Source organism: Lactuca sativa, chromosome 2 (assembly GCF_002870075.4).
Source record: "Lactuca sativa cultivar Salinas chromosome 2, Lsat_Salinas_v11, whole genome shotgun sequence".
Classification (NCBI taxonomy): Eukaryota; Viridiplantae; Streptophyta; class Magnoliopsida; order Asterales; family Asteraceae; genus Lactuca; species Lactuca sativa.
The window spans coordinates 219,392,220-219,419,876 of NC_056624.2; the positions used below are offsets into that span (position 1 = coordinate 219,392,220).

The following is a 27,657-nucleotide window of genomic DNA, read 5'->3' on the forward strand; positions in this document are numbered from 1 at the left end:
TTTGAGTTTCAGAATAATTGAGTTTATTAAGAATAATCGAATTATTCAAATTGTCCACAATTGTTCATATGTTGGAAGTAGATATGAATGAAGATTGTCATGAATTGGTGCGTAGATTGTCTAAATGGTATTAGACATAGCAAAAGGTTGCTGCAACGTTCATGAGTGCTTATGAACTAGTTTTGAGCATTGGAACAAACCCGCGCTTGCTGGAATCACCTTATGGAATGTGATAAAAAGGGTGATCGCAAGACGATAATATCATATGGTCTTAAAACCAAGATATATGGTTTGTTATTTGTTAATTGGTTGTACATTGATAATGTGAAACCGCATCAGTAACTTGATGTTATAAAACGCATTGTTGTGTATAGTTGATTAATGAATAAGTAAATGCATATAAGTCGAAGTTTATCTGTTACTTTTATCCTAAGAGGGTAAAAGCGATATCTCGGCCGCTCGATGATTTGATTTGACTTATGTGTCGGGCCCAGTCAGAACTGAATTGATGTGTTCGATTAAGTTCTATGTCAAATGAATCGAAGATCGAGAAACCAAATGCTAGACAAATTGGTTCCATAGAATTGTCAGCATGATATCTAAACAAAGGACTGTACGATCCCTTATCTAAAGGACAAGATTGATTAGATCAGAGTTTGACAGCGTCTTTGAGAGCTACGATTGCTAATCGGATTATATTTGTGTATATAGTTACTAGACTTATCCAAGTGGGAGACTGTTGGACTAGTGTCTAAGGCTGCAACTATATTAGGCAAGTATTTGACCCGGTTGTGCATGGTCCTTTTGGATTGCCTTCACCATAGCAACTTGACAGGATGATTTATTATGAGAGAAGAAATATTAGTAATATATTATGAGAATAATATAAGGAATAATAATATTATTATTTGATTAATATAAGTCATAAATTAAGTAAAAATTAATTTGGTGACTTAAAGAGATTAATTGAATAAAGGGGCATAAACTGTCAAATGTTTGATAGTTGTACTTTGGGCTATAAATCCCTTATGGATAAAGGGGGACGATTTTAAGGACTATGGATAGGCCTTGAAATCGTCCAAAGGCTTATCAATTAGGGTATTGGATTGCTTAGGGCCTAAGTTATCCAATTAGGGTTTAAGGGTGAAACCCTAGGAGCCTCACTAGTATAAATAGACCCTAGGGGTCAAGGGAAATCGACACCTATGCTTTAGAAGAAACCCTGGCCGATTTTGATCCCCTCTCCTCTCTCTCAAATCATCATCTTGCTAGTTGGTGTTTGTAAGCCATTAGATGAGTGACAATTGTGACTCTAAAGCTCCAAGGACAAGAAGATCAAGCAAGTGATTCAAGGTAAACTTCTAATTTTGATTTCTTATGTTATTATGCTCTATTAGTCATTAGAAGTCTTGGATTTAATGCATGTTTGATTAGAGAAACCTAGATCCAAGCATTAGGGTTTGCATGTGCACATAGGAATGTTCATATGGACAAAACCCATAAGGCAGGTACGTGGGGCGTACTGAGGTGTACGCTCAGCGTACTTGTCCGCGTTCTGACCGTGAAGGATTGCCAGGTATGCAGGGCGTACCCGGCCCAGAAGAGAAACCCTGATTCCTTGAGCCTCCCTATTTAAGCAACCTTATGGCCCTTTTGTTGGCCACCTTTCCCAGAGCATTATCATTCCTAAACCCTAAATCTCGTTCATATATCAATGGAGTGTCTAGGAGATCCTTGTAGTGTGTTCTTGTCCATTTGGAGCAAAGTGAAAGCCTTGGAAAAGGAAGAGTTAGAGCTCAAGCTTGTGGATACGAGATTAGCAGTGAAAAAAGCTTCATTTTGAGGTAAAAAGCTTCAAGCTTTACATCTTTTCTGTTCATACCTTGTAAGAGAAGTTTTAGGGTTTTTGTCCCCAAGTTGATAGCTTTATGAGTTAATGAGCTCTTAGAAGCCGAGATCTGTCCCATGCTAGCCCATTTAGGGTTGTTATGTGATAAAAATCCAGTCTTGGTTGTCAAAAGTTGTTCATGCATGAAATATGGATCTCTAAAGGTTGGAAACGGGGTGGTTTGGGTGTTGGTGGCTTCCACAGCCATGCAAAGGATTAAAGTCACCGACTTTATGGATTAAGTCGTATTATAGAAGTCAGGTCTGGAATTTGGACGCAAGTCTTAACTGATTAAGACCCAAAAATCAAAGAAGACTGAAACTGGGAGTTACGCCCGGCGTAATCCCAGTATGCGGGACGTAGGGGTCTCGTTCCCCCGTTTCTGTGAGGTTGCCGGGTACGCCCGGCATACATGTTTGGTATGTACAGCGTAACCCAAAGAGGGTTGACTTTTGTTGACTTTTAGGGTTTGGTCAATATTTGGGTCGTTGAGCCATGAGAGGGGTATAATGGTCTTTTTCCCTTCTGAGAGTGCCAAGAGAGAGTTTAGTCTAGCCTTTGAGAGTGATATTGATTAGGGTGTTTATCCATGTGATTAGGCGGAGGTAAGACCAGATTTTACCGAGTTAGAGATTTACCGAGAAACCCGAGGTGAGTCTTCTCACTATACTTTACATTGAGTAGGTAACCAGAGTTATGAGATAGAGTATCTTGTATGCTATCTATGTGATGTGTTGCACTGCATTATTTCTATGTGACTTATGCCGTGTGTATATCAGAGTTAGGACCGGAAGGTCCACAGAGCTAGGACCAGAGGGTCCACAGAGTTAGGGCCCAAGGGCCCACAGAGCTATAACATCGAGTGGCTAATATGTGTTATATGTGGTATTTTGAGGAACTCACTAAGCATTTATGCTTACAATGTTTTGTGTTATGTGTTTCAGGTACTAGTGACGATTGTGGGAAGGCGTCAGCATGATTCGTACACACACACACAGAGTTTTATATGTTCTTTTGATCTTGGGATATGTTTTATGAATTGAGATGTGATACATTGAGATTTTTATAATAAATATGAATGGGAAGGTGTTTTGAAAATGCGAAAAATTGTTTAAATTTTTACGGTGTTACAGAAACTTTATGAAGTATGCAAACTACCTCTGCAATCCTCTGTAGCAGAAGAGGTGGAACAAACGGCTGCAACCTATAATAAAAAACATGTTTGTTTTTTAACGTCTGCAGACTGCTACAATAAACTGAAATTTAAATAAACTAAAAATAGTTCTCAACACTTAAATTTTAATAATTCTAGTTTTAAAACATTGAAATAATACTAAAATGAACATGTAAAATAACGAAAATTTAAAAGTTAAAAAAAACTTAAAAAAAAATAAAAAAGCTAACAATTTTATTCTAGAAAAAAACTAATTTTAAAACACATAAAAAAGAAAATAATAAAAAAGTTAAGAAGTATTGCAAATGATGTCTACATAGTTTGTAAAAAATTACACATGTTAAAAAAAATGCAACGAAAACTAAAATTTTTATTAACAGAAACAGCAGCAACAAGAAAAATTTAAAAATCAATTAAAGTTTAAAAAAAAACAAAAGTTAAAAAAATAAGTTATACCAAAATTCTAAAAAAAACACTTGGAAAAAAAATGAAAGTTGAAGAGGTTTGAAGAGGCAAGTTAAGTGTTGCGCCACGTAGCACACGCGCAAAAGTTTTGTAGTCTGAAGTCTTCCAAAAAACAAAGTGCTGCGAGAGGGAAAGTGTTGCACGTGTGCTGCGCCGCAACAAAAAGTAGTTTGAATAAGTTTTTTTAATGAAAACAAACACCACCTTAGTGTGTCGAAACTCTCTAGGACCTCTCCAAAGAGTAAGCAAGTCATGGACAGTTTGTGGCTTAAATATTTTAAAATTTTCTTTTTGATGTTTTGTTCATATATATATATTCAAAGATTTTTTTTTAATTTTCTTTTTATAGTTTGATTTTTTTTAATTTCGAATTTATTCTAACCAAATAAATAGTTATTAAAATATTAAAAAAAAAACAGATTAAGACTTTTGAAAAAAAGCCAATTTTTAATCAAATAATTATATGAGGTTAAAATAGATAGAAAAAATAAATAAAAATAAATTCAACTAAATAATCTAACGAGTTGGGTTACTTGAATCAAATTTTAAGTATTATAAATTTACTACCAATATATGTTTTGTATTATTTTTATATATTAATATCACGAAATTAGGGACTAGGGGTATCCCTACCCTATCTCATCCTTACTTTTTTATTTTTGGATACCATATCCCAGGTTGACTTCGAGATTCTCCGGTCAAATCGGATACAAGTTCATGTCGTTTTTTACCATATCACCGGATAGAGTCTAAAATCTTTTCAACCTGCACCATTGGTCCAAAATCAGATTTTTTTTTGTGGTTTTGGTCCCTATAAAAGTTGAAATGACATTTTTACCCTTTTAATTTTACTTTTGATTTTCTTTACTCTTTTTTTTTAACATTTGAAAAAAAGAAAAAGAAAAAGAAAAAGAAAGGGGCCCACCCACACCACCTGTACCCTATTGAATTAGGTGTTTAAGCACATAACTATAATCAGTATGTACTTGAACCGATAGCAACATGATCCTTTTGGGTTGCCTTCACCATAGCAATTTGATGTGATGAATTATGGAGAAATAAGTTAATTATGATTTATTAATATATCATAAGAATAATATATTAATTGAGAAATCATATTATTTAATTAGTATTGATCAGAAATTAATTTGGTGTTTAAAAGAGGCTGATTAAATTATGGGGACTAATATCGCAATTATATGATAGTTGCAAAGTTGGGCTTGTGGATCCCTAAGAAGGGATGGACGAAATCTTATGTATAACCCACATAGATTTCGTCCATAAGAGGCCTTTTGGAAGGATCTACTGGATTGCTTAAGGCATAAGCAGAGAATTAGGGTTTCAGTCAAATGCCCTAATTGCACAACTATATAAAGACCCCATGACACCTTGAAATCGTCCACTTGCATTCAAGAGAATACCCTAGCCGATTTTAGGAGCCTCTCACCTCTTTCTCATAATCCTCCATTGCTACTTGGTGTGTGAGACTCACTAGAGGTGCAACAATTGAGGCACTAAACTCTTGAAGGTCAAGATCTACAAGATACAAGGAAAATGTATTTTTCTAATCTTGTTTCATGTTGAAAATCTAGAAAATTGTATGCTAGTTAGGGTTCATGCTTTGGATGATTAGTATTGCATGTATAACTTGAGAAAAACCTAGATCTAAAGCATTAAGGTTGCATGTACACCATATGAATGATGTAGTGCTCAAAACCCATCATACACACACACACACACTCTCTCTCTCTTTCTCTCTCCCCCTCTATCTCTCTCCCTCTATCTCTCTCTCCCTCTCTCTCTCTTTCTCTCCCTCTCTCTATCCATCTTCCCCGTTTATCCTGTTTTTTCTCCCTTGAATCCCCCATTTGCAACATGATACCCCATCAAACTCCTTCACTTCACCACTTTTTCACCTAATCACAAACCAAAACACCTTAAAACCAGAACCAACAAGAAAAGCCAAGATTCCAGCACCAACCCTTTTCGTTGTCCCCAAGGGATGTACACGCTACAGATGAAGGAGGAGCGAGTGGTGTTTTCCAATGAATAAATAACAGAGGCGATCAATCCAAAAGAATATGGATCAAATGGCGACTGATCAAAGCCCACAACTAATAGGTACACAGAGGCCAAAAACGAATATTATTTGTACTTTAGGACCTACATCTTGATCGGTTCCAATAGTTGAGAAGTTGTTGACAAAAAACCTAATTTTTCTATTTTGGGCTTCTTGATTATGTTCACCAGAAGTGGGGCTTGCTTCAACTATGATTTCCGTCGAAGAAATCCCGTTTTTACTTGATTAGGTTTGGTGTTGCATCTTCAATTTTGGGATTCCTAAGGAACCAATGCTCTTCAGTTGGTTGTTGGTGTTGGGGCAACCAACAACGGGAGAATGAAAGAGGGAATGGAGGCGGTAGAGACGGGAATGGGTTGGGGGATGAGAATCAATTTATTTACTTCTTCCCCATTTGCCTGATCCATCTCATAGTTTTTTTTGTTCTCCATATCTTAAAGAACGACTTCTACCATTTTATGGCGAGAATGTCTAGCTTCGAAAAGGTTACAAGTTGGTTTATGGCATGAACGGTTTAGATGAACCCCCACCACTCCATGATATTCTTGTGTAGTCATCGATTATATTAAATGTGTTGCAAGAGAGAGAGAGAGAGAGAGAGAGAGAGAGAGAGAGAGAGAGAGAGAGAGAGAGAGAGAAAGAGAGAGAGAGAGAGATTGAGAGAGGGGATGGTGGTTTTTTTTTGAGATGTAGTTGTTTTTTAGTTGCAGGTATGTGTATCTACATGTGAAGTGTTTTTTGTGTTTTGATATTTGATCAGTTGTTGTGAAGAACAAGATGGACAAATGTGAGTTATGCAGGTTAAAGTGCTTAACATATAGAAAGACGGAGACAATAATAATGGCAGTGAAAAGGTGAAGGGGAGAGAAAGTCAAAGAGAGAAAGAAAGTCAAAAAGAGAGGGAGGGGGTTACCGTGGGTAGTTTTATGGTATTAATATAAAATTAAAAAATGGAAAAAAGAAATGAAAAGGGTAAAACAATATTTTAAAGTTCTCAAGGTACCAAAACCACAAAAAATTCTTGATTTTGGACCTTCCATGCAAGTTGAAAACTTTTTGGACCATATCCATACTTTTGAATACCATAGGGACAATTTTGTCATTAAAAAGAAAAAGATAAAGATAATATCTTTTTTTTTAAATATTCAAAAACTAGAATTTCTCAAGAATATCACCTCAATTTTTATAATTATTTTAATAAATAACTATTTTTCTTATAACTTATTGTTCTACATTCAATTATCACATAATTTTCTTTGTAAAACTTTTTTATAATTTTCTTTCTAATCTTTATCTTTATCACGTAATATTTTAAAATTGCTTCTACAAAAATAAATGCTACGTTTCTAAACAGGGTATTTGAAATAAATTAAAGAGTAGCGTGTACGAGCTATGGTTGGGTGACCTAATCGTCCCATCGTCGATTTTGTTCTCCGATCGAAGTTTCCTGTGATGAGCTGTAGTAATCTAGCAATTCTCACCGATGAAATGAAGGATTGACCAAAAGATTGGGTATATATGGCGGATAAGAGGAAGATCAAGACCGAAGCTAGCAGTAGCAGCAGTAACATCAATAATGGTAGAGGCGAAAGCGTCGTCGTCGATGTTGGTCGCCGGAGAAGCTCTTGCGGTTATTGCAAATCCGACTCCAACACCAGTATTACTCACGGTTAGTTGGTTTATAGATTTTACTGATCGGTTGCGCGCATATGTCATGATAATGTTTATATGATTAGGTTTATGTGTATGATTTCATTTGAAATAGTGCCATCTGTGATCTTCGTGTTCCAGGGGACTTTGATACCTAATATTTTAGTTCTATCTAGTTAAAACTAGATTGTTCTTGTGCGATTGTTCAGGAACTTTTTCCCTCCGGGGAAGGGGTATAGAATGTGCAAAACGACTTAGAACAACAGCTAATTTAGCGCTGTATTGGGTATTCCATTCTTTGTCCGTAGAGCTCAAGTTTGACTTTATCAATAAAACAAGATGCTTTCTACATTAAAGTTGATGTGGATTGTAAACTTTTCGGAAAAGATTGATAACGACATTAGAGTAGCATATCCGATGTAGATTTACAAGTTACCTACATCCAACATCCATGGGAGAATTGTAGGTTTGACATCGAAAATCTTACATTCCATAGCGTGATAGAGAGATTAAAGACTTTATCAAGTTACTTTTATCTATATTCCATACACTATCACCTAGTGCGCACCAAAAGCAGATGATATATGTGATCTTAATGATTAATATAGTTGTAAAAAATATACCTACATCCCAAATAAATGAGTTTGTTGGTCAAAATTTAGAAAATTGGAAAGTCTTCAAGTTTCGACCTTCATTGTGCACCAGAAGCCAGCCCACCAAAATTGGTTCTATAAACGAGCATTCTTTTTTCTCCCTTTGATTCTATATGCAAGTAGAACATAAATAGACAGTTTTATGCACATTTTTCCCATGTAAATTTCATTTTCTTGATCTTGCAGGTTTATGGGCACACAGTTTGACTGTTCATGACTACCAAGGTTAGTTTGTATACCTTAATAACCATAAAATTTTTATGTCCTATAGCTAGTATTAAGTAATAACCACTGAAATGCTTACATAATGATAGTATTACTAAATCCTCTATGGATCACCTATACCCAAAATTCTGGATTCATACTCCAATTTTTTTTTTGTTAGAATATTTATAACATCTTTTATTCTTTTGTTAGCTCTTCTTGACAGAGGTTGGAGGAGATCTGGCTGTTTCCTCTACAAGCCTGAGATGGAAAAGACATGTTGCCCCTCATACACAATTCGTTTGAAAGCAAGTGATTTTGTTCCTTCCAAAGAGCAAGTCCGTGTATCCAAACGAATGCAAAGGTGATCATACATTATAAAAATCAACTTTCTATTCCTTCTCTCTTTTTCAAACAAATTTATAATCTTACACCAACTTAATTTCAGGTTTCTAGAAGGTTCATTGACCGTTAAGAAACCAGACGAACAAAACGAGCCATCAAGTGATGCAATCCGCCTTTCAGATAGTGATGATCATGGTAAAGCAGATAACAGCATCGAGAACTATTTATCCAATGAGATCGATTCCATAGTAGTCACATGCACCCAACGCGGGGAGTTCCCAAATGACATAAATGCCCCTAAAGCTTCTGTAAAACCCGTTGCACCATCGAAGCGCAAGTTACAAGCCGAAGAAGCACACGACCTTTTGTACTCCAGCAACATTTCTTTTCAGATATCCGCTGCTTTAAAACGAGGCAACAAGACTATCCAAAAAGACAACCAAAGCATCGACCCGAACCCGAAACTGATCGCGGAAATGCTATCAGGGCATTTAAGTAATTTAACACCACCTCTCCATTTGTCTGTGAAAGCTTGCAACGGACATATAAACTTCTATTCCACCGAGATACAACCACCACACACGGAATCAATAACCGGAAAGCCTTCTTCGGTTTGTAAAGACTCTTCTTCCACCAGTGGCACCAAGGGTATTTCTGTAAATAAACAGAGTCTTGAGATCCGTTTAAAAAGATCCGGGTTTGACCCGGAAGAGTACGCGCTATACAGGAGATACCAAATTAAAGTGCATAACGACACACCGGATCACGTGACTGAAAGCTCTTACAAACGGTTTTTGGTGGACAGTCCTTTGATTTTTGTCCCCACAAATGGTGATGTCAGTGTTCCACCTTGTGGATTCGGTTCTTTTCATCAACAGTATTTGATTAATGGGAAGCTGATTGCAGTTGGTGTGATTGATATTCTTCCTAAATGTTTATCCAGTAAATATTTGTTTTGGGATCCGGATCTTGCCTCTTTGTCACTGGGTAAATACTCGGCATTACAAGAAATAAATTGGGTGAGAGAGAATGAAAAACATTGTTCTAGCTTGCAGTATTATTATCTTGGCTATTATATTCACTCTTGTAGCAAGATGAGATACAAAGCAGCTTATCGCCCATCTGAGCTTCTCTGTCCTCTTCGTTATCAGTAAGTTAGTTTAAAGAAGATATAAAAAATAAAAATATATGAAGTTTTTTAATTTTTTTTTTGATAAACAGGTGGGTTTCTTTTGATATTGCAAAGAGGTTGCTTGATAGAAAGGCGTATGTTGTGTTGTCTGATTATGCTAACTTGCTAGATGAGGGAGATATGTCAGCTAATAATAATAATAATAATAAGAAGAATGTGGTGGAAGATCAAACTCAAAGAGGTGAAGAGGAAGAAGAAGATGAGCGATTTGGAGAAGGATCAAATGATGTTCGTATGGATGGGGATGAAGAAATGTCTGAAGTTGCTTTTGATGAGTCTGATGAGTCTGATGACGATGATGGAACAGGTAGTCTGACGCCTGTAGAAATGCAAAAAGATGTGAGTAATATTGTTATTGGTTTGAAGGGAATGCATCTGAAATACAAGGTACATATTTCTAAGCTCATACTCAAAATATTGTGATCCTTATGTTTGTTTTGAATTTTGAATTTTGAATTGAAGGACATACGACAAGCTTTTGGAGCGAATGAAAGAAATTATCTGGAAAATCAGTTGCATAAATACGCGACGGTTGTGGGTACGGATCTGTCTGAGAGAATGATTTATTCGCTTGGTTGATGCATATTCAGAAATCATCAGAAGCAAGTAAGGTTGAAATGCTTTTCAGAACAAGAGCTCCTACTTTCATATCATTTGTTAAAAAAAAAAAAAAAGAAAATCACGTTTGTTGTTTCATCTTTTGTGGTTTCACTAGAATATAATCATATATCCTAACCACACTCAACTTACTACTCCGTTCTTGGATGCTTGGATTTTTATAAATTACTTTTTGGTGTACAAATTGTGATTTGCATAAAATAGGCTCTCAACCAATTTTCGTGGGGATAAAATCATAAGAAACCTCATCTTTACTACACTTTTTCCTTCCTCTTTAATCGAGTAATAAATAAAATTTTAGCATTCTATCTTGTATATTTCTTTTCCCTGGACCTTTTTTTTTGGCGTCAAACTAATCATTTATGTTAGAGATGTAAGTTAATAAGGTACCTAGTAAGAAAACAAAGAAATACACATCATATGAGTTATGGGTGCATGTAAAATCATCTTATAATTGTCTTTATTTATAATTGTGTTTAACTTTGAGGGTGTTTAGCTAAGAGCTTCTCCACTCACAAACATTAAAATAGTGATTTCATTCCAACCAACCTCTAAAATGTCGGTTTTTAGAAGCTTTAAAGTTTGGCCTTTATATTTGGGGTTAAAAAGAGCCAGTAACAAAATAATGTGACTTTTTAAGGTTGATTGAAGTAAAAGTGGTCTCTAAAATGGTGTTTTAGGTGTCCATTGTAGTTGCCCTAAGTTAGTGGAACATGCAGCCAACATGATAAAAGATAAGCCTCAAGATTGTGTATTACATCTTTATTTCATATGCGCAAAACAATAGCACCTATTGGTTTCGTATGTACTTGACATTAATAAGGGCCATGATAGTGGAATTCTATAATGTATCATCATTTGAACGTTTTCTTATCTCAATAAAAAAAGATAAGTTTTCCACAAGCAATTGATCATGATGAACATTACACATGAGGAAAGAGCAGATGAAGAAATATATCCACACTAATAAAAGGACATACATAAAGAACTTTTTTTTTGGATGATGATTAATATGATTATATGTTTGGCAAAGAACCCTAAACTTTCCTATAGGTAATCAATTCGTTTGAAAGGTCTCAATGGAAAAAGACAATTAAAAGCAAATTGGACTCCATCTTGCAAAATCACACATGGGAGCAAATGAATCTACATGCATGAAACAAACCATTAGGCCACCAATAGATTTAAAAAAATATCACATTGATTCACTCAAAACTACAAGGATATAATAGTAATCAAATGATATAAAAACAAAGTGGCATTAATTACTTTGATATGTATTCTTCAATAACATGTTTAACATTTATCATATTGGTATTTGTCATTGCATTATTTATAAATATTTAATTACATCAAATAGATGCCAAAACAATATTTATAGTGATTTAGATTAAGAAATTGCATGGAACAACTAGAGAGATATGGTGCCCTAGGACAAGAGTAATAAGTTTTTAGACCTTAGAAGTCATTATATGGCTTGTAACAAGCCCCAAAACAATAACATCAAAAGTTTGACCTCATGATATTGGAATGAAGATTTATGATTCACAAATGACATGTGTTTATGTTGATAATACAATTGATGGTTATCTTATCCTATGCCTTTATATTAATGATATACTTATCATTGGTAGCCACAATAAAATGATCTCAAAAAATTATGATATGAAAGGTTTGACATGAAATTCATAGGTTTAGAATATGTAACCGTTGACGTTAAGATCATAAGAACTCAAAATGGACCTGTATCAAGTCAAACAAATTATAGGGGAAGGATTCTTGAGACATTGGATGCCGGCTATTCTAATATAGCTAGAAAATAGAATGAAATGAGCGCCATCTAAGGACGTAAAGAAGTTTCATTGGTAGAATGGTCGATAATTGTTGGTAGTTTGATGTGCATGATGAGTTGAAATAGAGGTGATTTAGCTTTTGCACCGAACAAACTAAATAGATATACTAGTGGTGAGAATTGAAAAAAAAATAAAAATACAAGAGTGTTACAATATTTAAGGTATAGTTGAACTTATAGTTTGCACTATATGATAATATCCTAAAGTAATTGAATTGTATATTGATGCAAATGAGACATCGGATATAAAATATTCCAAGTTACTAGCGATTTCCTCTTCACGCTTGGTGGTGGAGCTATGTCGTGAAAATCCTCAAAGCAACATGATCCACCATAGAATATGAGTTTATAGAGAAGAAGTTGAACCGTTACATCAATTCTCGAAGAATATTCCAAGATAGTCTAAAACAGTCCCTACAATATATGTATAATATGATAGTCAACCAATGATTAAACAAACATAAAATGCTATGTATAATGGTAAGTCTCGACATATAACTAGAATACATAATATTGTTGGATAACTAATCTTGAATGACATTATCTCTATCGACAATGTGAAGTCAAATGATAATAATACATATTAGCCAATAAAAGGGTTAATTAGAAAGGTAGATGAAAGGTTGTCAAGAGGGTATAATGTAATTAGATCCCTGTGGGGGTCGCCCATCACATTCATATAACATAAGGTGATACGAGTTAAACATGTATCCATTTATGATTATTTAAAAAATCATTAAACATTATCTTTTAATGATTTCATTAGAATAACTTGAGAGAAGTAGGGATATTTTTGTTTATGTATAAATAGTTACAACTGTTTGAAAAAAGATAATCGCATCCTCTTAACTAACCCATATCGAACTCGTCTCATGTCCTATCATGTGTGGGTAAATCACTGAACACTAACCGTATAGAATTTAGCATTGTAGCCATTAGACTCCCATTACAAGAGCTAGTTGTTGTTAGAAATATTTATAGTTTATTTATTAGATTTTTTTCGAAATTGATTATCCGTTTTAATTGGTATGATCAGAAATGAAATAAAATTAAAATGATATGTTTAATATGATTGACAAAAATATATTTATGTGATTTGATATATATTAAAAAACATGTAGAAGTGGTAGCCTATAAGCGTGATGAAAATTTATTACAAAAAATGTAACCGTTAGGACTTCATTATATACTATAAACAAAACGAAACTCAATATATATATATATATATATATATATATATATATATATATATATATATATATATATATATATATATATATATATATATATATATATATATATATATATATATATATATATATATATATATATATATATATATATATATATATATATATATATATGGGGGTAAAGTGAATATACCTAACAACCTTATATAAGCTTAGGTACCTAACCTCATCAAACTACGTCATTTTGCATTAAATTTTCATTGCAATCATCCAAGGTTCTTAAACTTCATCCCTAAACTTAATTTACTTCAAAAATTTTTGGAAATTCATCATTATATTTCTCCTACATCCTTTCATTTGTAGCGGTAGGATATGAAGCCCATCAGGTGGTATTCGATAGAAAGACGTGATGTAAAAGAAAGATATTGGTGAAAGTCCAAAGATTTTGGAAGTAATCAAGTTATGGGGTTTAAGTTTAAGAACATTAGGCAATTACAATGTAAATATGATACAAACCGATGTAGTATTATGGAGTTAGGTACCTAAGCTTATATAAGGTTGTTAGGTATATTCACTTTACCTTATATATATATATATATATATATATATATATATATATATATATATATATATATATATATATATATATATATTTGTTTTGTAAAGGCACAAATCTATTATACTACTTCTTAATTTCCCCTATATTTATAACGAGACTTGAACCCTTAATTTCGCCTAATTCTGTTAGAAACCCTTTGGTAAAAACTCATGGTTTAATATTAGAAAATGTAAAAGTACACCTATAATTTTATCTTCTTTTGCCTTGATCAGGTTCACATTTTTCTACAAAATATGATTATTAGTATAATATTAGACAAAATAGTTGAATTGTTGCTATAGTTTCACAGATGTTTGATTGAGTATATAATTTAGGGTTTTGTCATAGAGACCCATCTAACTTTTACTTTATGTTTTAAAAGATCAATATTGTTTTTTTGGTCTTTATGGACCCTCAAACTCGAAAATTACCTGTCTCTTATTCGTAATTTATTTAGCCGGTTAAAAAGTTGATGTGGCTGTCGACTTAGGTGGTCAATTAGTAATTGTGCTAAATGTGTAATTCTAGAGTGGAAAAAACTTGTAAATAATCTTAATTCATTTTCCACAGTCGTTTTATAAAAAGAGGAATGAAGATTTGAACTAGGGTTTTTAACCATCGTATCCACTACTGAGATTACACTACTGCTGTCGAAGGTATTCTACTCTTTGAATCACTGTTGCATGACTGAGAACGATAACGAAGCTGTATATCAGAGAGTTCATCTACACTATAATGGTGTATTTGTTCGACATCCTTTTGGGTATGTTGGTGGGAATAAGTTCCTCTTCACTGATGTTGATTGGGCAGGTATGGATGTAAGAGACTTTTTTGATTTTATTGATAGAGCTATCGGGGAAGAGTTTCAAAACGCCTACTACTGCTTACCTAACATCCCTTTATCTAGAGGGATTCGTCTCATTGTAGATGATTTGGATTTTGCCCAGTTTATAGATAGCGGGTATGAATACGGGGAAATTTTAGTTTATGTTGATCATAATGGGAATCGGTTGGAGGAATGGTGGGATGATGACATGAATCTAGTTGTTAGTGAAGATAATGAAAGTGGCCTTGAAGATGATGGTGTACCTAGAAAAGAAGAAAACACTGCCCCTGATGAAACCCATCCCAATGTAGGTCTTAAAGCTGAAGTAATTGACATTGACAACGTACCTTTGAACAAGACGACTGGGGATGAGTTTCTTAGTAAGTTATGTCCTCCAGAAGGTGATACTGGTGGCAATGAAGTTGAAGAAGAAGATGTTGAGATCCATTCCATTTCAACCCTGATATGCAATGGAAGAGGCACATACCTGTTCTTAGGATGAAATTTAAAAGTCCAAAGCAACTAAAAAATATGTTATGTAACTATGTTGTGGCAAATGGATACCAACTATGCTTCAAGAAGAATGATAGTGGTGTGTTGCAAATGAGCTTGCCCATTCAGGTTATGAGCTACATGGATGAGACATGAGGTGTCATTTCAAATCAAGTCATTGAAGATTGAGCATAATTGTGCTAGAAACTACAAACTAGGATCAATTGTCACATACTCTTGGATAGGAGAGCACCTCCCCAAAGAAGAAGGATGCTTGGAAGACCTGCAACAAAAAGGAAGAGAGATGTGACAGAGAAAATGGGGAAGCATAAGGTATCAAAAAAGGGTAAACCCATTGTGTGCAGTGCTTGTCATATGCCTGGCCACAACAAGGTGACTTGCCCCACAACAAATAAGCCAGAAATGGGGAAGCATAAGGTATCAAAGAAGGGTAAACCTATTGTGTGTAGTGTTTGTCATATGCCTGGCCACAACAAGGTTACTTGCCCCACAACAAATAAGCCGGTTAAGCTCAGGGTGAAAAGACCAAAGATAACCAAGACTACACAGGTATATTGAAATGATGTTGTCATTTTAGCAAAGCAAATTTGTAAATCTTAAATATTGACATGTTACCTTGTACAAGAATCTGTAGTTGAAGGGTCGGTGAATGGTAGTGCAGTAGGTGTGCAAGGATCAGTTAACAGTGTTGTAGGTGGTGTACATGGAGGTGAAGGTGATGTGTATGGTGGTGAAGGTGGTGGAGTGCATGGTGTTCAAAAGAAAAAGGTACTTTGAAACTGTACAAGTATACCCCTAATAATGTTTTTAGTATTATTAATGGAAGGGTAATATGGTAATTTTATTATTAATGGAAGGGTAATATGGTAATTTTATTATTTGAAACTGTACAAGTATACCCTTAATACTGTTTTAAGTATTTTGAATGGAAGGGTAATATGGTAATTTTCTTATTTACAGGTGAAAGCAAGAGGAGTGGGGGTTGCAGTTAGAACAAGAAAGCCTTCTGAGAGAATTTTGAAAACCAAACTTGCAAAAGCAGTGTATGGGAAAAATGGTGAAGGCAACTCAACAACAAATGCAGTGGATATAGATTAGGATTTGTCTCTTTACACGTGTCATGTTTTGAACCTTTATGTTATGTAATAGTTTATGTTGTTGCTGCATGGGGAACATTTGTGTCTTTTGAACCTTTACTTAACTTCACATGGATCCCCTAATTCTGTCGTTTGAACCCTATGTAATTTGTCTTTATGAATTATTGTTCTAATATCATATGTGATGGTACCCTACTATTTTATCAATATTTAATCCTTGAGTTGGTCCACAAATGTACACTCCTCCCAAAATGTTGTCATTTTAATCCGGATCTGGATCCCATGTGTGGTCCTCATTTTACCCAATGCCTTTTACCTGTATTGGTCCACAAACTCAATCACTTTCACTTGTCTGTTGTACCCATGTGATATGCATTATATTCAATTGTTTTGGTCCACAATAACCAATGCCTTTTATCCGTATTCAATTTCACTTAACAAGACCATTCAGTGGAACAAAATTATAGTAAAATAAAGATGCTTGTTTCCATAGATACAAAAGTCCATGGGGCATACAAAAGTTGATTAAATTACAGGGGCATTTACCAAACAAGGGCATTTACATCCATACGTATACTAATCTATATCATACCCACCAAAAACCACCAAAAACCATAGAAGATCTTCATATCCCCAACCCCAAGTTTACAAAAAGGGAGAGCATCTATACCACCAAAAACCATTAACTACGCCCAATCCCTTAGCCCCAACCATATCTATCCCACCACCTTTGCTTTCTGCATCATCAACATAGAATCGAGAAGCACAAGAAACATCATAGCAATCCTGAACTTTAACCTCATAAACTTCAACTCACCCCTCAATTGTTTCTTTTCTTCAACAGCCATGGCTAGCTCACCATCAACAATTTCTTTAGCAGCAATGGATTCAGCATTCAGGTTCTCCAGCAAAGCTACCCTTCTCTCTAGTCTTGCAGCATAACTAGTGTCTTTCATTAGTTTCAACTCATACTTGGGATTGTTGAAAGCATTCTTGTAGTGTGGTGTCAGCTCATCATCGATCCACTTGAAGTATTTACACTTCTCAGCTGCCATCTCCACCTACAGACAAACATACCAATGAAATATTCAGTCACACACACACTCACCAGAAGCTCGTTCCACTATCCACTTAATCGAGAACAGTAAACCCTAAACTCAAAATTACCCCCATTGTTTGCTAAACCCTAATTCCACAATCTTGACAACAGATTTAAAGAAGACGATGCTTACCAAAGAGTCAACGCAGTTGCGAAATCTACGAGTTGGATTCTTATCTGACATCGACATCCTTTCTACGCTTAACTTTGGATGACGACAAGCGCACAGGTCGTTGTCACGATTCCTAGTAGCGAGAACCGTGTGGTTATCAGATGATGATCCAGATGAGTATGCCATCGAAGGAGAAGCTAATCGATTCTTAAGGATTCGTGACCTGAAAAGTAAATGTTATAAACTAGAAATGATTTTGAATATCTTGTCTTCATTTAGTGCACTCTAAATAGCGTATTAATGAAGCTGATCCGTCACTTGCCAACTGTGTATCTACGTGGACAACATTGTCCACCTATGCAGTAACTTCATGGATAACCGACAATTGTGTGTAAATTTTAGGGTAAAGGGTATAAGAGACATGTAATTTTCAAGTTTGAGGGTCCATAAAGACCAAAAAAAATATTATTGGTCTTTTAAAACATAAAGTAAAAGTTAGATGGGTCTATATGACAAAAACCTTATAATTCAACGAGGCAAATGTCATTAAATAATAATAAAGAATGACAATTGTTTCATCTTAACTCTTTAAGTAGATCAAACTTTTCTTGAAGAGGTTTAACCATTGAATTTTAGTTTTATTAGTTTTTATGAAATGCTGTGTTTTCCTATAACTTGGCAATTTACCCCGCCACTCATTAATTATTTCAAGTTTTAAAATTTATATAAGTAAAAATATATCTATTTTTTAAAAGTTTATCAACAATCATATCAATATCAATATCAATATCAATACATAAAATAAACATGGATACGATCACAACACTTGTATTATCAGCAATACTTGAAAAAACCTTGATACGAGTTACAAGAAAAGCAATCCCCTAAATGCTATTATTATTATTATAGCAAAGGGTAACAACTGTTGACTTTTTACTGATACCTTTTACTACTCAATAAGCATCCAAATCTACAACACATACTTTAGTTTCGGATAACAAACAATCCATGATTGATTTTGAGCTACAAATCAAATCTGGACAAGAGTTGTGAGGTTTCAGAATGTACATGTTCATCATCATCATCATCATCTTCGTTATTTATCAAACATCTTCTTGATCACTTCCACCAAAATGAGCATGAACTTCATGACTAACCCAATAACTGCTTCCATCAGGACCCGATAGCTTACACCTGCAAATGCAATTGTATGATCAAACACCCTTCAACTGCACTGCTGCTGGATGATCTTTCTACTGCTATTTTTGATAATCAGAATGACAAGGGCATAAACGTCTTTTCAATGAAAGCAAACACAGTGTCCTATCCAATGGGTACTAACCGTTCCAGGACAGACTTCCCTTCCTTGTACTTTTGGTTCTTCTCATGAGCAGTTTCCTGAAAGTCACAGATCAAATTACAAATGGATTCTTAAAGAAAAAGAGTGTGTGTGTGTGTGTGTGTGTGTGTGTTAAGGGTTATAAATCTTACGTATGTCCATCCAACAATGGATCCACATTTGACACAAAAAATGTCTGCAACTGTGTGAAGCCCTGTCATCATCAGTCTATCTTCCTTCACACCAACAGTCACGTTTACTCTGCAAAACAAGAAAATATAAGATGATGTATGTATTATATGCTAGTTTTATTGGCATAGAGAAACAAATTTCCTTACTCATACCTAACTTCCTTCTAAAACTCTATTCACAAGAAAGTAGTAGGAATTGATGAAATAAAGCTATATATTATATTGGCACATCACTTTAGGAGCAAGGAAAACTTACACCTTATTGAAGAGATATGCCTTTCCATGCTTGCAATGAAAGGCCTGAACCAAAAGACACAGGGAAAGGATCAAGCTTTATATCTTCTTGATGTGGCAATTACATGTATATCAGAGTTGAGCCGGGATAAAGTATAAATAATGATCACTAACTGATTCATGTGCAATTCCCTCTTTCTATAACAGTAACATAACAATTCGATTCGATCTAAAGTTGAGAATCAGCCCTATATATATTCTTCATAAATAATCTGATTGATTTTGCAAATTGAGATGTAGTTAGCTGTTTAGAATAGCGATCCACTTGAGTTGGTAAAGTTTCTTGAAACAGAAACACACAAGGGGAAGGCAAAATCAAGTAAATTAAGTCTAAATCTACGCCAGTGTTACAGAAGGTGTTTAGGTAAAACCGGAACAATATTTTCCAGTAATTTAGACCTTCGATCAAACTACCAATTCAAACGATACATAAAGATTATTAATCAGTCAATCAATCAATCAATCAAGATTTTACAATCCAAATCAAAACTTCCACATCAAATATTTTATCCACGATCATCTTCACACCACATCAAATAGATTAGATCGGAAAAATCAATTAGAAAACAACAAAATCACTGCGAGGAAATTTAATATAAGAAGAAAAGGCTACGTACATACCTTTGAAACGATATCATCGGAAAGAGCGAGATGGGTCTTGCAGTGTTTACAGGTGTAAAATTTGCCCTCTAACGTAACTTGAAACAATCGCCCCATTTCTCTCACACCGATTGATAGAATGGAAAGAAAGAAGGGAGTGAAATCGAGGAAGAATAAGGAATCAATCAACTCAAATTCCACGCAATCGAACGTACGCTTTTTTTTTTTTTTTGGTTCAAAGTAGTTTAGTGGACCCATATTTCACAATTAACGGTTAATTTATGAATGTATTTTACAAGGGATAATGACTTACAAAGGGATTATATTTTTTGATTTTTACACATTTAGTCGTTGAATTTTTTTTTGTTTATATTTACCTTTTCAACTTGTTAAACTGTACACATTTAGACCTTATGACCGACTATTTCAGGTTAGCCGGTAAAAATGACTTAATAGGGTAAAATATTTCTTACTTTGTACACATTTAATCCTTAATATTTTTGTACACATGTAGTCCTTAATATTTTTTTGTTGTTGTGTAACATCCGGATTCCCAGATATAATATTTTATTCCTTATTTTTTTTAGAAGTTGTAAGGAGACTCGGCGAGTTGGGGTTGAAACTCGCCGAGTATGGTCGCAGATTCGTATCCGGGTTCATAGCCGGACTCGGCGAGTTCATGAGTGGACTCGGCGAGTCCACGCTGTTTAATGAAACCCTAATTTCCTGGGTTTGGGACCTATTTAAAGGCCCTTAGGGCTGTCATTTGCGGCTACCAAACCCCAGAGAGAAACCCTAAGAGATCTAGAGCGTTTGTGAGGAAGGAGAGGCCATTCTTGATCCTTTTGTTGGTGTGTTTGCAAGAAGGAAGTGACCAAGGCAAGAGGAGGCTGAAGGAGGTGTGATTTTGGTGACTTCTGAGTTCATAGAGATCATATTGAGGTATTTGTTCGGACCTTTTTCAGTTTTGGTGTTGATTCTTAGAGTTAGGGTTTTCTAGCCCCTTTAGAGGATGGATATGTGGAGCAATTGGTCCCTTCTTGAGTCTATGCTTTGGATCTGGACCCAAAGAGGTCCAGAGACCTTAACCCTTGGAGCTTTATGAGTTATTTTGGGAGCCATGAGCTTGGGATGTCATTTTTGGGGCTAAATCACCAAGTTAGACCATTTAGATGTTATATGAGTGTCAAGGTCTGAACTTTACGTGATTATCATGCTTGGGAGGGATAGATCTATGAATTTAAGGAACAGATCTGACCTCAGGAGGCCTATGGAGTTTGTGCATGGCATGAACTCGCCGAGTCCAAAGAGCAGACTCGGCGAGTAGGATGAGGGTTTCCCGTAAATCACTCAGTGAGTAGACTTACCGAGTTGGGGAAATAACTCGGTGAGTCAGGGAGAGTTAGGGGACTGGAGTTCAAGGCGGAACTCGCCGAGTTGTCCTTGAGACTCGGCGAGTTGAGTCGGGGTGGCCCCGCGATTCATGCCAGGTGTAGCTCGTCGAGTAAGGGGAAGGACTCGACGTGCCAAGAGAGGGACTAAGAGAGTCAGTGGACACGTGTAGACTCGCCGAGTCGTCTTAGTGCACTCGACGAGTCGGGTCAATGCTTGACTGTTGACTTTTGTTGACTTTTAGGGTTTGGTCAACAGTAAGGCCTTTAAGCCAAGAGAGTGGTAAAATGGTCTTTTACCCTTCTGAGGGTGTTAAGGAAAGGTGTGAGTATAGTTATATTTATGAGAGTATTTACTTTATGTGATTAGGCGGAGGCTAGATCACATTTCTACCGAGTCAGAGACTTACCGAGACACCTGAGGTGAGTCTTCTCACCATACGTTACCTAGAGTGGTATTATGTGCTGACCAGAGGGTCTTATGTGTTACGTATGAGATTATGTGTTATGTGATATATATATATATATATATATATATATATATATATATATATATATATATATATATATATATATGTTGTATGATGTTATAAACCGGACCGGAGGGTCCAACGAGCTATGACCGGACCAGAGGGTCCAACGAGCTATGAGACTGGAGGGTCCTGCTGAGACACATCGACCGGAGGGTCGTATTATAGCCTCGAGTGGCGTATGTGTTGTATGCGGTATTTTGAGGAACTCACTAAGCATTTATGCTTACAGTTGTTGTGTTATGTGTTTCAGGTACTAGCGAGGGCCGTGGAAAGGCGCCGGCGTGACTCGTACACACTGGAGAGAGAGTTGATTTTATGATCTTGGGATATGTTGTGTTTCAAAAACTAAATATTGGAAATATTTGAAAATGTTTTTATGCGAACTTGGTTGATGAAAAATGAAAAATTTGTTTTGAAATTTTACGTTGTTACATGTTGCAAAATAAGTCATTTTTGTTTTTGTATTCATTTAGTACTTATGAATGATTTCTTTGGTTTTTTCTCACAACATCTTATGTGGGATAGCTATATGGTGGTCTTGTTATATGTTGTAGGTCAAGATACCCGGTGTGGGCCAGCTATAAGCTATAAGCACGGAGACTCGAGAAGAGCGGTTAGGTTAAGGCGGCATGCCAACAAACCTTGGGTATTCCAATCTGATGACTGATTGGACCTGTTGCATGTTGGCATTCCAGTCCGATGACTGATTGGGCCAAATTATTCCAATATGATGAATGTGGGTCCGTTATGCATGGTAATACGTTTGTTGTATTGATTATTTTGAGGGAAACTCACTAAAGTTTATGCTTACCCAGTTGTTTATGTTTTCAGGTTTTATCGTTGGTCGTGGGAAGAAGAATGCATGACTGTACATACTCATCAACAATATTGAGGATTCCGCGTTTCTTATATTACTCTAATTTTCGATAAATGTATTTTGGAATAAACATTTTTTTCTTAATAATGGATTTATAATTAGGGAGTTTGCCTTATTTAAAAATGAAAATTTTTGGTTGTGAAAATGAGACATTACACATAAACATCAAAAACCCCACACAATTCATTAATGATTGTCCCACGTAAGCTGTCGTGAGAAAAACCTAAAGAAAACATTCATAAGTACCGAATATGTACAAAAACAAAAATGACTTATTTTGAAACAAAATAATATTAAGGACTAAATGTGTACAAAAATATTAAAGACTAAATGTGTACCAAATGAGATATATATTACCCTATTAAGTCATTTTTCCCGGCTAACCTGGAGTAACCGGTCATAAAGACTAAATATGTACAGTTTAACAAGTTGAAGGGGTTAATGTGAACGAAAAAAAAAACTCAGTGACCAAATGTATACAAATCGAAAAATATATTACCCTTTTAAGTCATTATCCCATTTTATAATGTAAGTTATTAAGTGTGTAGAATGTATGATCTCATTTTCATTCTACATGAAAAAAATTGATCATGATTTTCTATGTGATTCTCGTGTTTGTAGTATTTAACTAATTTTTATTTTATTTTATTATTAATATTGATATGTATTTATTAATATTAATATTGATACATATTTATTACTATTTACTATCATTATTTATTTAATTTTAATAATATGTAAAACTTATTGTTTTATAGCAACCAAAACCAAGAACACTAGTCCATTGATCTGGTCATCTTCCCCATCGATCATATTTCCTCTTGAGTTTAATGTTCCTGATAGCGTATACATATATTATGTATATTTATTTATTAGATTTGGTTTGTTGGGTTTTTACCCTATACGGCCCAATGTATGTATATGGTAGTCCACAAACGTATCCTTTATATATTTTGGATGAAATACAATTATTGTTCATGAAAAATTATTGATTGTAACATTGTATCAACCCTAGCCGATCCTAAAGCGGCATATTTTTCCATCGTCTCTGCCATTCATGTTCTCTTCTTCTACCGATCTTTATCTTCATGTTTTGGTTGTTAAGTCCTTCTCGTCTTCACTAACAATGACCAGTTCAGATTCTTCTGATCCCAAATGCTCTCCCATAGATAAGATCTACGTCATTACAAACATAAAATCTTATGTTCCTCTCCTCCTAGATCTTGATCGACTCAACTATGATTCTTGGAAAGAATTGTTTAAAACCCACTGTATTTTGGTTACTTAGTGTACTACGTGGATTGAAGTTGACACCATTGTTAAGCAGTGGTTGTATGGTACTCTCACTCAATCGGTACTCTAGTCTATCATCACATCTGATGCCACTGCTGCACAAGTATGGAAAGTTATCGAAGACCTTTTTCATGAGAACAAAGAATCAAAGGCTATGGAGCTTGATGATGAGCTTCGTAACATCATCGTTGGAGACTCCTTCATCATGTTATTGTACCCGAATTAAATCCATATCTAATCTTCTTGCAAATATTGGTTTCCCTGTCCCTGAAAAAAACTTAGTCATATATACCCTCAATGGATTGTCTCAAAAATATGCTCACATTGTTACCACGATCCGTCATAAAAAACTGTTCCCAACCTTTCTCGAGATGTAACATCCCGAAAAGAGGTATAATTCGCTGACCTTAATCTTTTATGCATTTGTCAAGACTAGTCCTTATTAAGAAAAAATGGCAATCGAGTATGCGGGGCGTACATATGTGTACGTGCAGCGTACTCATGTACTTTGCTTGATCGCGGAGGCCACCTAGTACGCTGGGCGTACTAGGCTCAAAGTAATACCCTAATGCCCTTGTGTACCCTTATTTAAGGAACATGATGGCCTCATTTCCAGCCACCATTTCCAGCCTCTAACCTCCCTCAAACCCTAATTTTGTATTCTTAGCTTGTGTGAGTGTTTGTGGCTCATCGAGTGTTCTTGTGAAGCTTTTGGTGAAGAAGGAGCCTTGAAGGAAGCATAGCTTGTACTTCTAGCTCTTGGATCTGAGTTCTACTCTAGTTGGTGCATCTTCCAGAGGTATCAAGTTCGGAACTTGCTCATTTTTGTGTTAGTTCATGTTTTGGGTCCATTTTTAGGGTTTTATGTCCCAAGCTTGGAGCTTTGTGAGTTTGGTGAACTCTAGAGCATGTCTCTTATCCATTTTAGTGTATTTAGTTGTCTAGATTCATAAAAATGGGAACTTGATCGTCTAAACCTCTCCATGCATGAGTTATGTGGACTTTTGTGTTGGGAAGGTTAGGGTTTGTGAGTTTGGGACTTGTTCAACCATGCTAAGGCTTAAAGTCCACGACTTTATGAAGTATTAGGCCTTATTCAACTCAGATATGTAGTTATAACATTTATCTTAACAGATTAAGACCAAATGAAGTGAGGAGTGGAAATCTGAGATGTACGTCGTGCGTACTCCCAGCTACACGCAACGTAGCGTTGAGACCCCCCGATGCATGCATTGTTGGTTGTACGCCCAACGTAGAGGGTTGTATGCCCAATGTACTAGTTGGGTGTTGAATTTCGTTGACTTTTGAGCTCTTGTCCATTTTGTGGACTTTTGGTCAAGGAGGGGCAAAATGGTCTTTTCACCCTCCTGATATTTTGTAGAGAGATTCGGCCTAGCATTTTGGGGTTATTAGTATTAATTATTAATTATAGATGAATATGATATAATTAGGCAGAGTCTAGACTGGCAATTCGGGTGCGAGATTGATTGCTTTCCAATGAGAGGTGAGTTTTCTCACTATACTTACTTCTGTGGTAACTTTTGTGTGACCGAAGGGTCTTATTCATGTTATGGACCGGAGGGTCTTATGTGTTTATGTGTTATTATGCATTCTGTCTTTGTGACTTATACTATTATGTTATTATGTGTATTTACTGAGCCGTGACCGGAGGGTCCATACAGAGGCGTGAGACTGGAGGGTCTTCATTGAGACACATAACCAGAGGGTCCTTATCGAGATTCAGCCATGAGAGGCTAATTATTTGTGTATATGGTATTGTGGGAAACTCACTAAGCTTTGTGCTTACAGTGTTGATTAAATATGTTGCAGGTACATCACAGGATTGCGAAAAGGCACCGACATGATTGTACACGCTAGCTTAATGTTTAGAGTTTATGTGGATTCTGAGATATTTGACTTGTTTCATGATATTTTGTACTTGACAATTACATATTGGCATGGGTTAATGCTATGAACTATGTTTTGAGAATTTAAAAATGATAAAAATTGTTTGAAAATTTGAGTTGTTACAAGTTGGTATCAGAGCTTTGGTTTGAGGGATTCGAGCACACCCTCGGGTATGTATGGACTCAAACCGAGGAATTGAAAAAAAATTTCAAAGAGAAATGAACCTTTTCTTAAAAAAGATTTTAAAAGAGTAAAGAACTTTAAGAGAAAAGCAAGACGAAGCAGTGTGTACAATCAGCCAGAGCCCGAACAACGATTTCCTAAAATACCCTTACTTGATTATATTAAGAGTATGAGTTATTATTGAGTTGTTCGAACTGTATGCTAGAGAGTAGGCTAGGTATCTTCATGAGTATGAGCTAGAGTTTCTTGTTTTGTGATGCCTTAGCCTATGAGGTCGTTTCTTTGATTGAACCCATCCTTGCTAATTGCTCTAGGTATGCTGCTTAGTTGTACATGGTTAAGACTTTATAGCCTTAGAATGCATGATTTAGCCTTTCTTCTTGTTCCTTGTTTGGTTATGGACTTGAGGAAGAATCATTTATTCAACTGATTATCGATCCCCTGTATCATGTACAATTGGTGTGCGCGGAGTGGATAGCGAGGGTGACGAAGATCCTTGCGAGGTGATTTGCATCGAGGAATAGTCTAGGCTGAGTGTCTAGATATCTATTTGAGGAGTTCGTCGAGGGATTAGTTAGATATCTACGAGGGATAGAGTACTTGTGACTTAGAGTCTTAAGAGGACGACTTGGGACAAATACGGGTTGGTGTGGAAGGTAGTATTAGGCCCGTACTATTGAAAGCATCAGATCTGTACGCAACTCAAGAAGGAATCTTAGGATGCTAAGGAGCTTGTGTAACGCCCGTGTTTTTGGGCTAAGCATTAAAGACGATGTAATAGTCTAGGTCAACTATTGTAACGTGTTTTGAAGTAATAAGAATGAATTATGTGAATTTATGTGCCTTATATTTAATTATGATGATATAATAAATTAAGGATAAAAAGAAGCGTGGAAAGTAAAATGTTACATAAAGCCAATATCTATGAAGAAAGTTGTAGTGGTCGAAACAAGAATTCTGGAGTTATATAAAGAATACCGAAATCCGAGTTATAACGAAGAAGTTATGACATGTCGAAATTTCGCGACAAAACCAACATAACGCTGCGTGACATAAAAAGTGAATTTACAATAAAGTGCTTTTTAGCCTTTATGATCTAAATGAAAGTCGTAGTATTCGTTAAACCGAGAACTTTCATAAAAAGAACGTCAAAATCTGACTTCGTATGAGGAAGTTATGATTTTTCTAAGAATCGGCATAACAGTGTGCAACTCGAGATTCAAATTATAGATCGAACGATTTTTAGCCGACACAATCTAAACGAGAATCGAAGATCTTGTCGATAGTAGTTTAACGGTAAAAAGACAGATGAAAACGGAAGTCGGATGAAGAAGTTATGAATTTTTAACGGACTTTCCTGTCCCGGCCTGTTAAAAATATAACTTTAAAAATAAAGTCAAAATTAGCCGACGAAGTCTAAACGAAAGTTGTAGAGCACGGTCTCACCTACGCATAGATATAAAGAACGTAAAAACGGAGTTCGTATGCGAAA

At 35.5% G+C, this 27,657-nt stretch overlaps 2 protein-coding genes across 2 annotated transcripts; one reads left to right on the forward strand and one right to left on the reverse strand.

Annotated features, from left to right (window-relative positions):
* Positions 1–6,940: 6,940 nt before the first annotated feature.
* Positions 6,941–10,330, forward strand: LOC111901294 (arginyl-tRNA--protein transferase 2). The gene is made up of 6 exons (XM_023897147.3): positions 6,941–7,276; positions 8,097–8,135; positions 8,328–8,478; positions 8,563–9,609; positions 9,681–10,038; positions 10,114–10,330. The coding sequence occupies exons 1-6, from the start codon at positions 7,126–7,128 to the stop codon at positions 10,228–10,230; spliced, it is 1,863 nt and encodes a 620-aa protein (XP_023752915.1). The 5' UTR covers positions 6,941–7,125; the 3' UTR covers positions 10,231–10,330.
* Positions 10,331–18,358: 8,028 nt separating this feature from the next.
* On the reverse strand, positions 18,359–20,192 carry LOC111901293 (protein yippee-like). Its single transcript, XM_023897145.2, has 5 exons — positions 20,002–20,192; positions 19,343–19,386; positions 19,048–19,156; positions 18,899–18,954; positions 18,359–18,750 (listed from the first exon to the last, which is right to left on the reverse strand). Exons 1-5 carry the CDS (start codon positions 20,095–20,097, stop codon positions 18,660–18,662), a joined length of 396 nt encoding a protein of 131 aa, XP_023752913.1. The 5' UTR covers positions 20,098–20,192; the 3' UTR covers positions 18,359–18,659.
* Between the last annotated feature and the right edge of the window lie 7,465 nt (positions 20,193–27,657).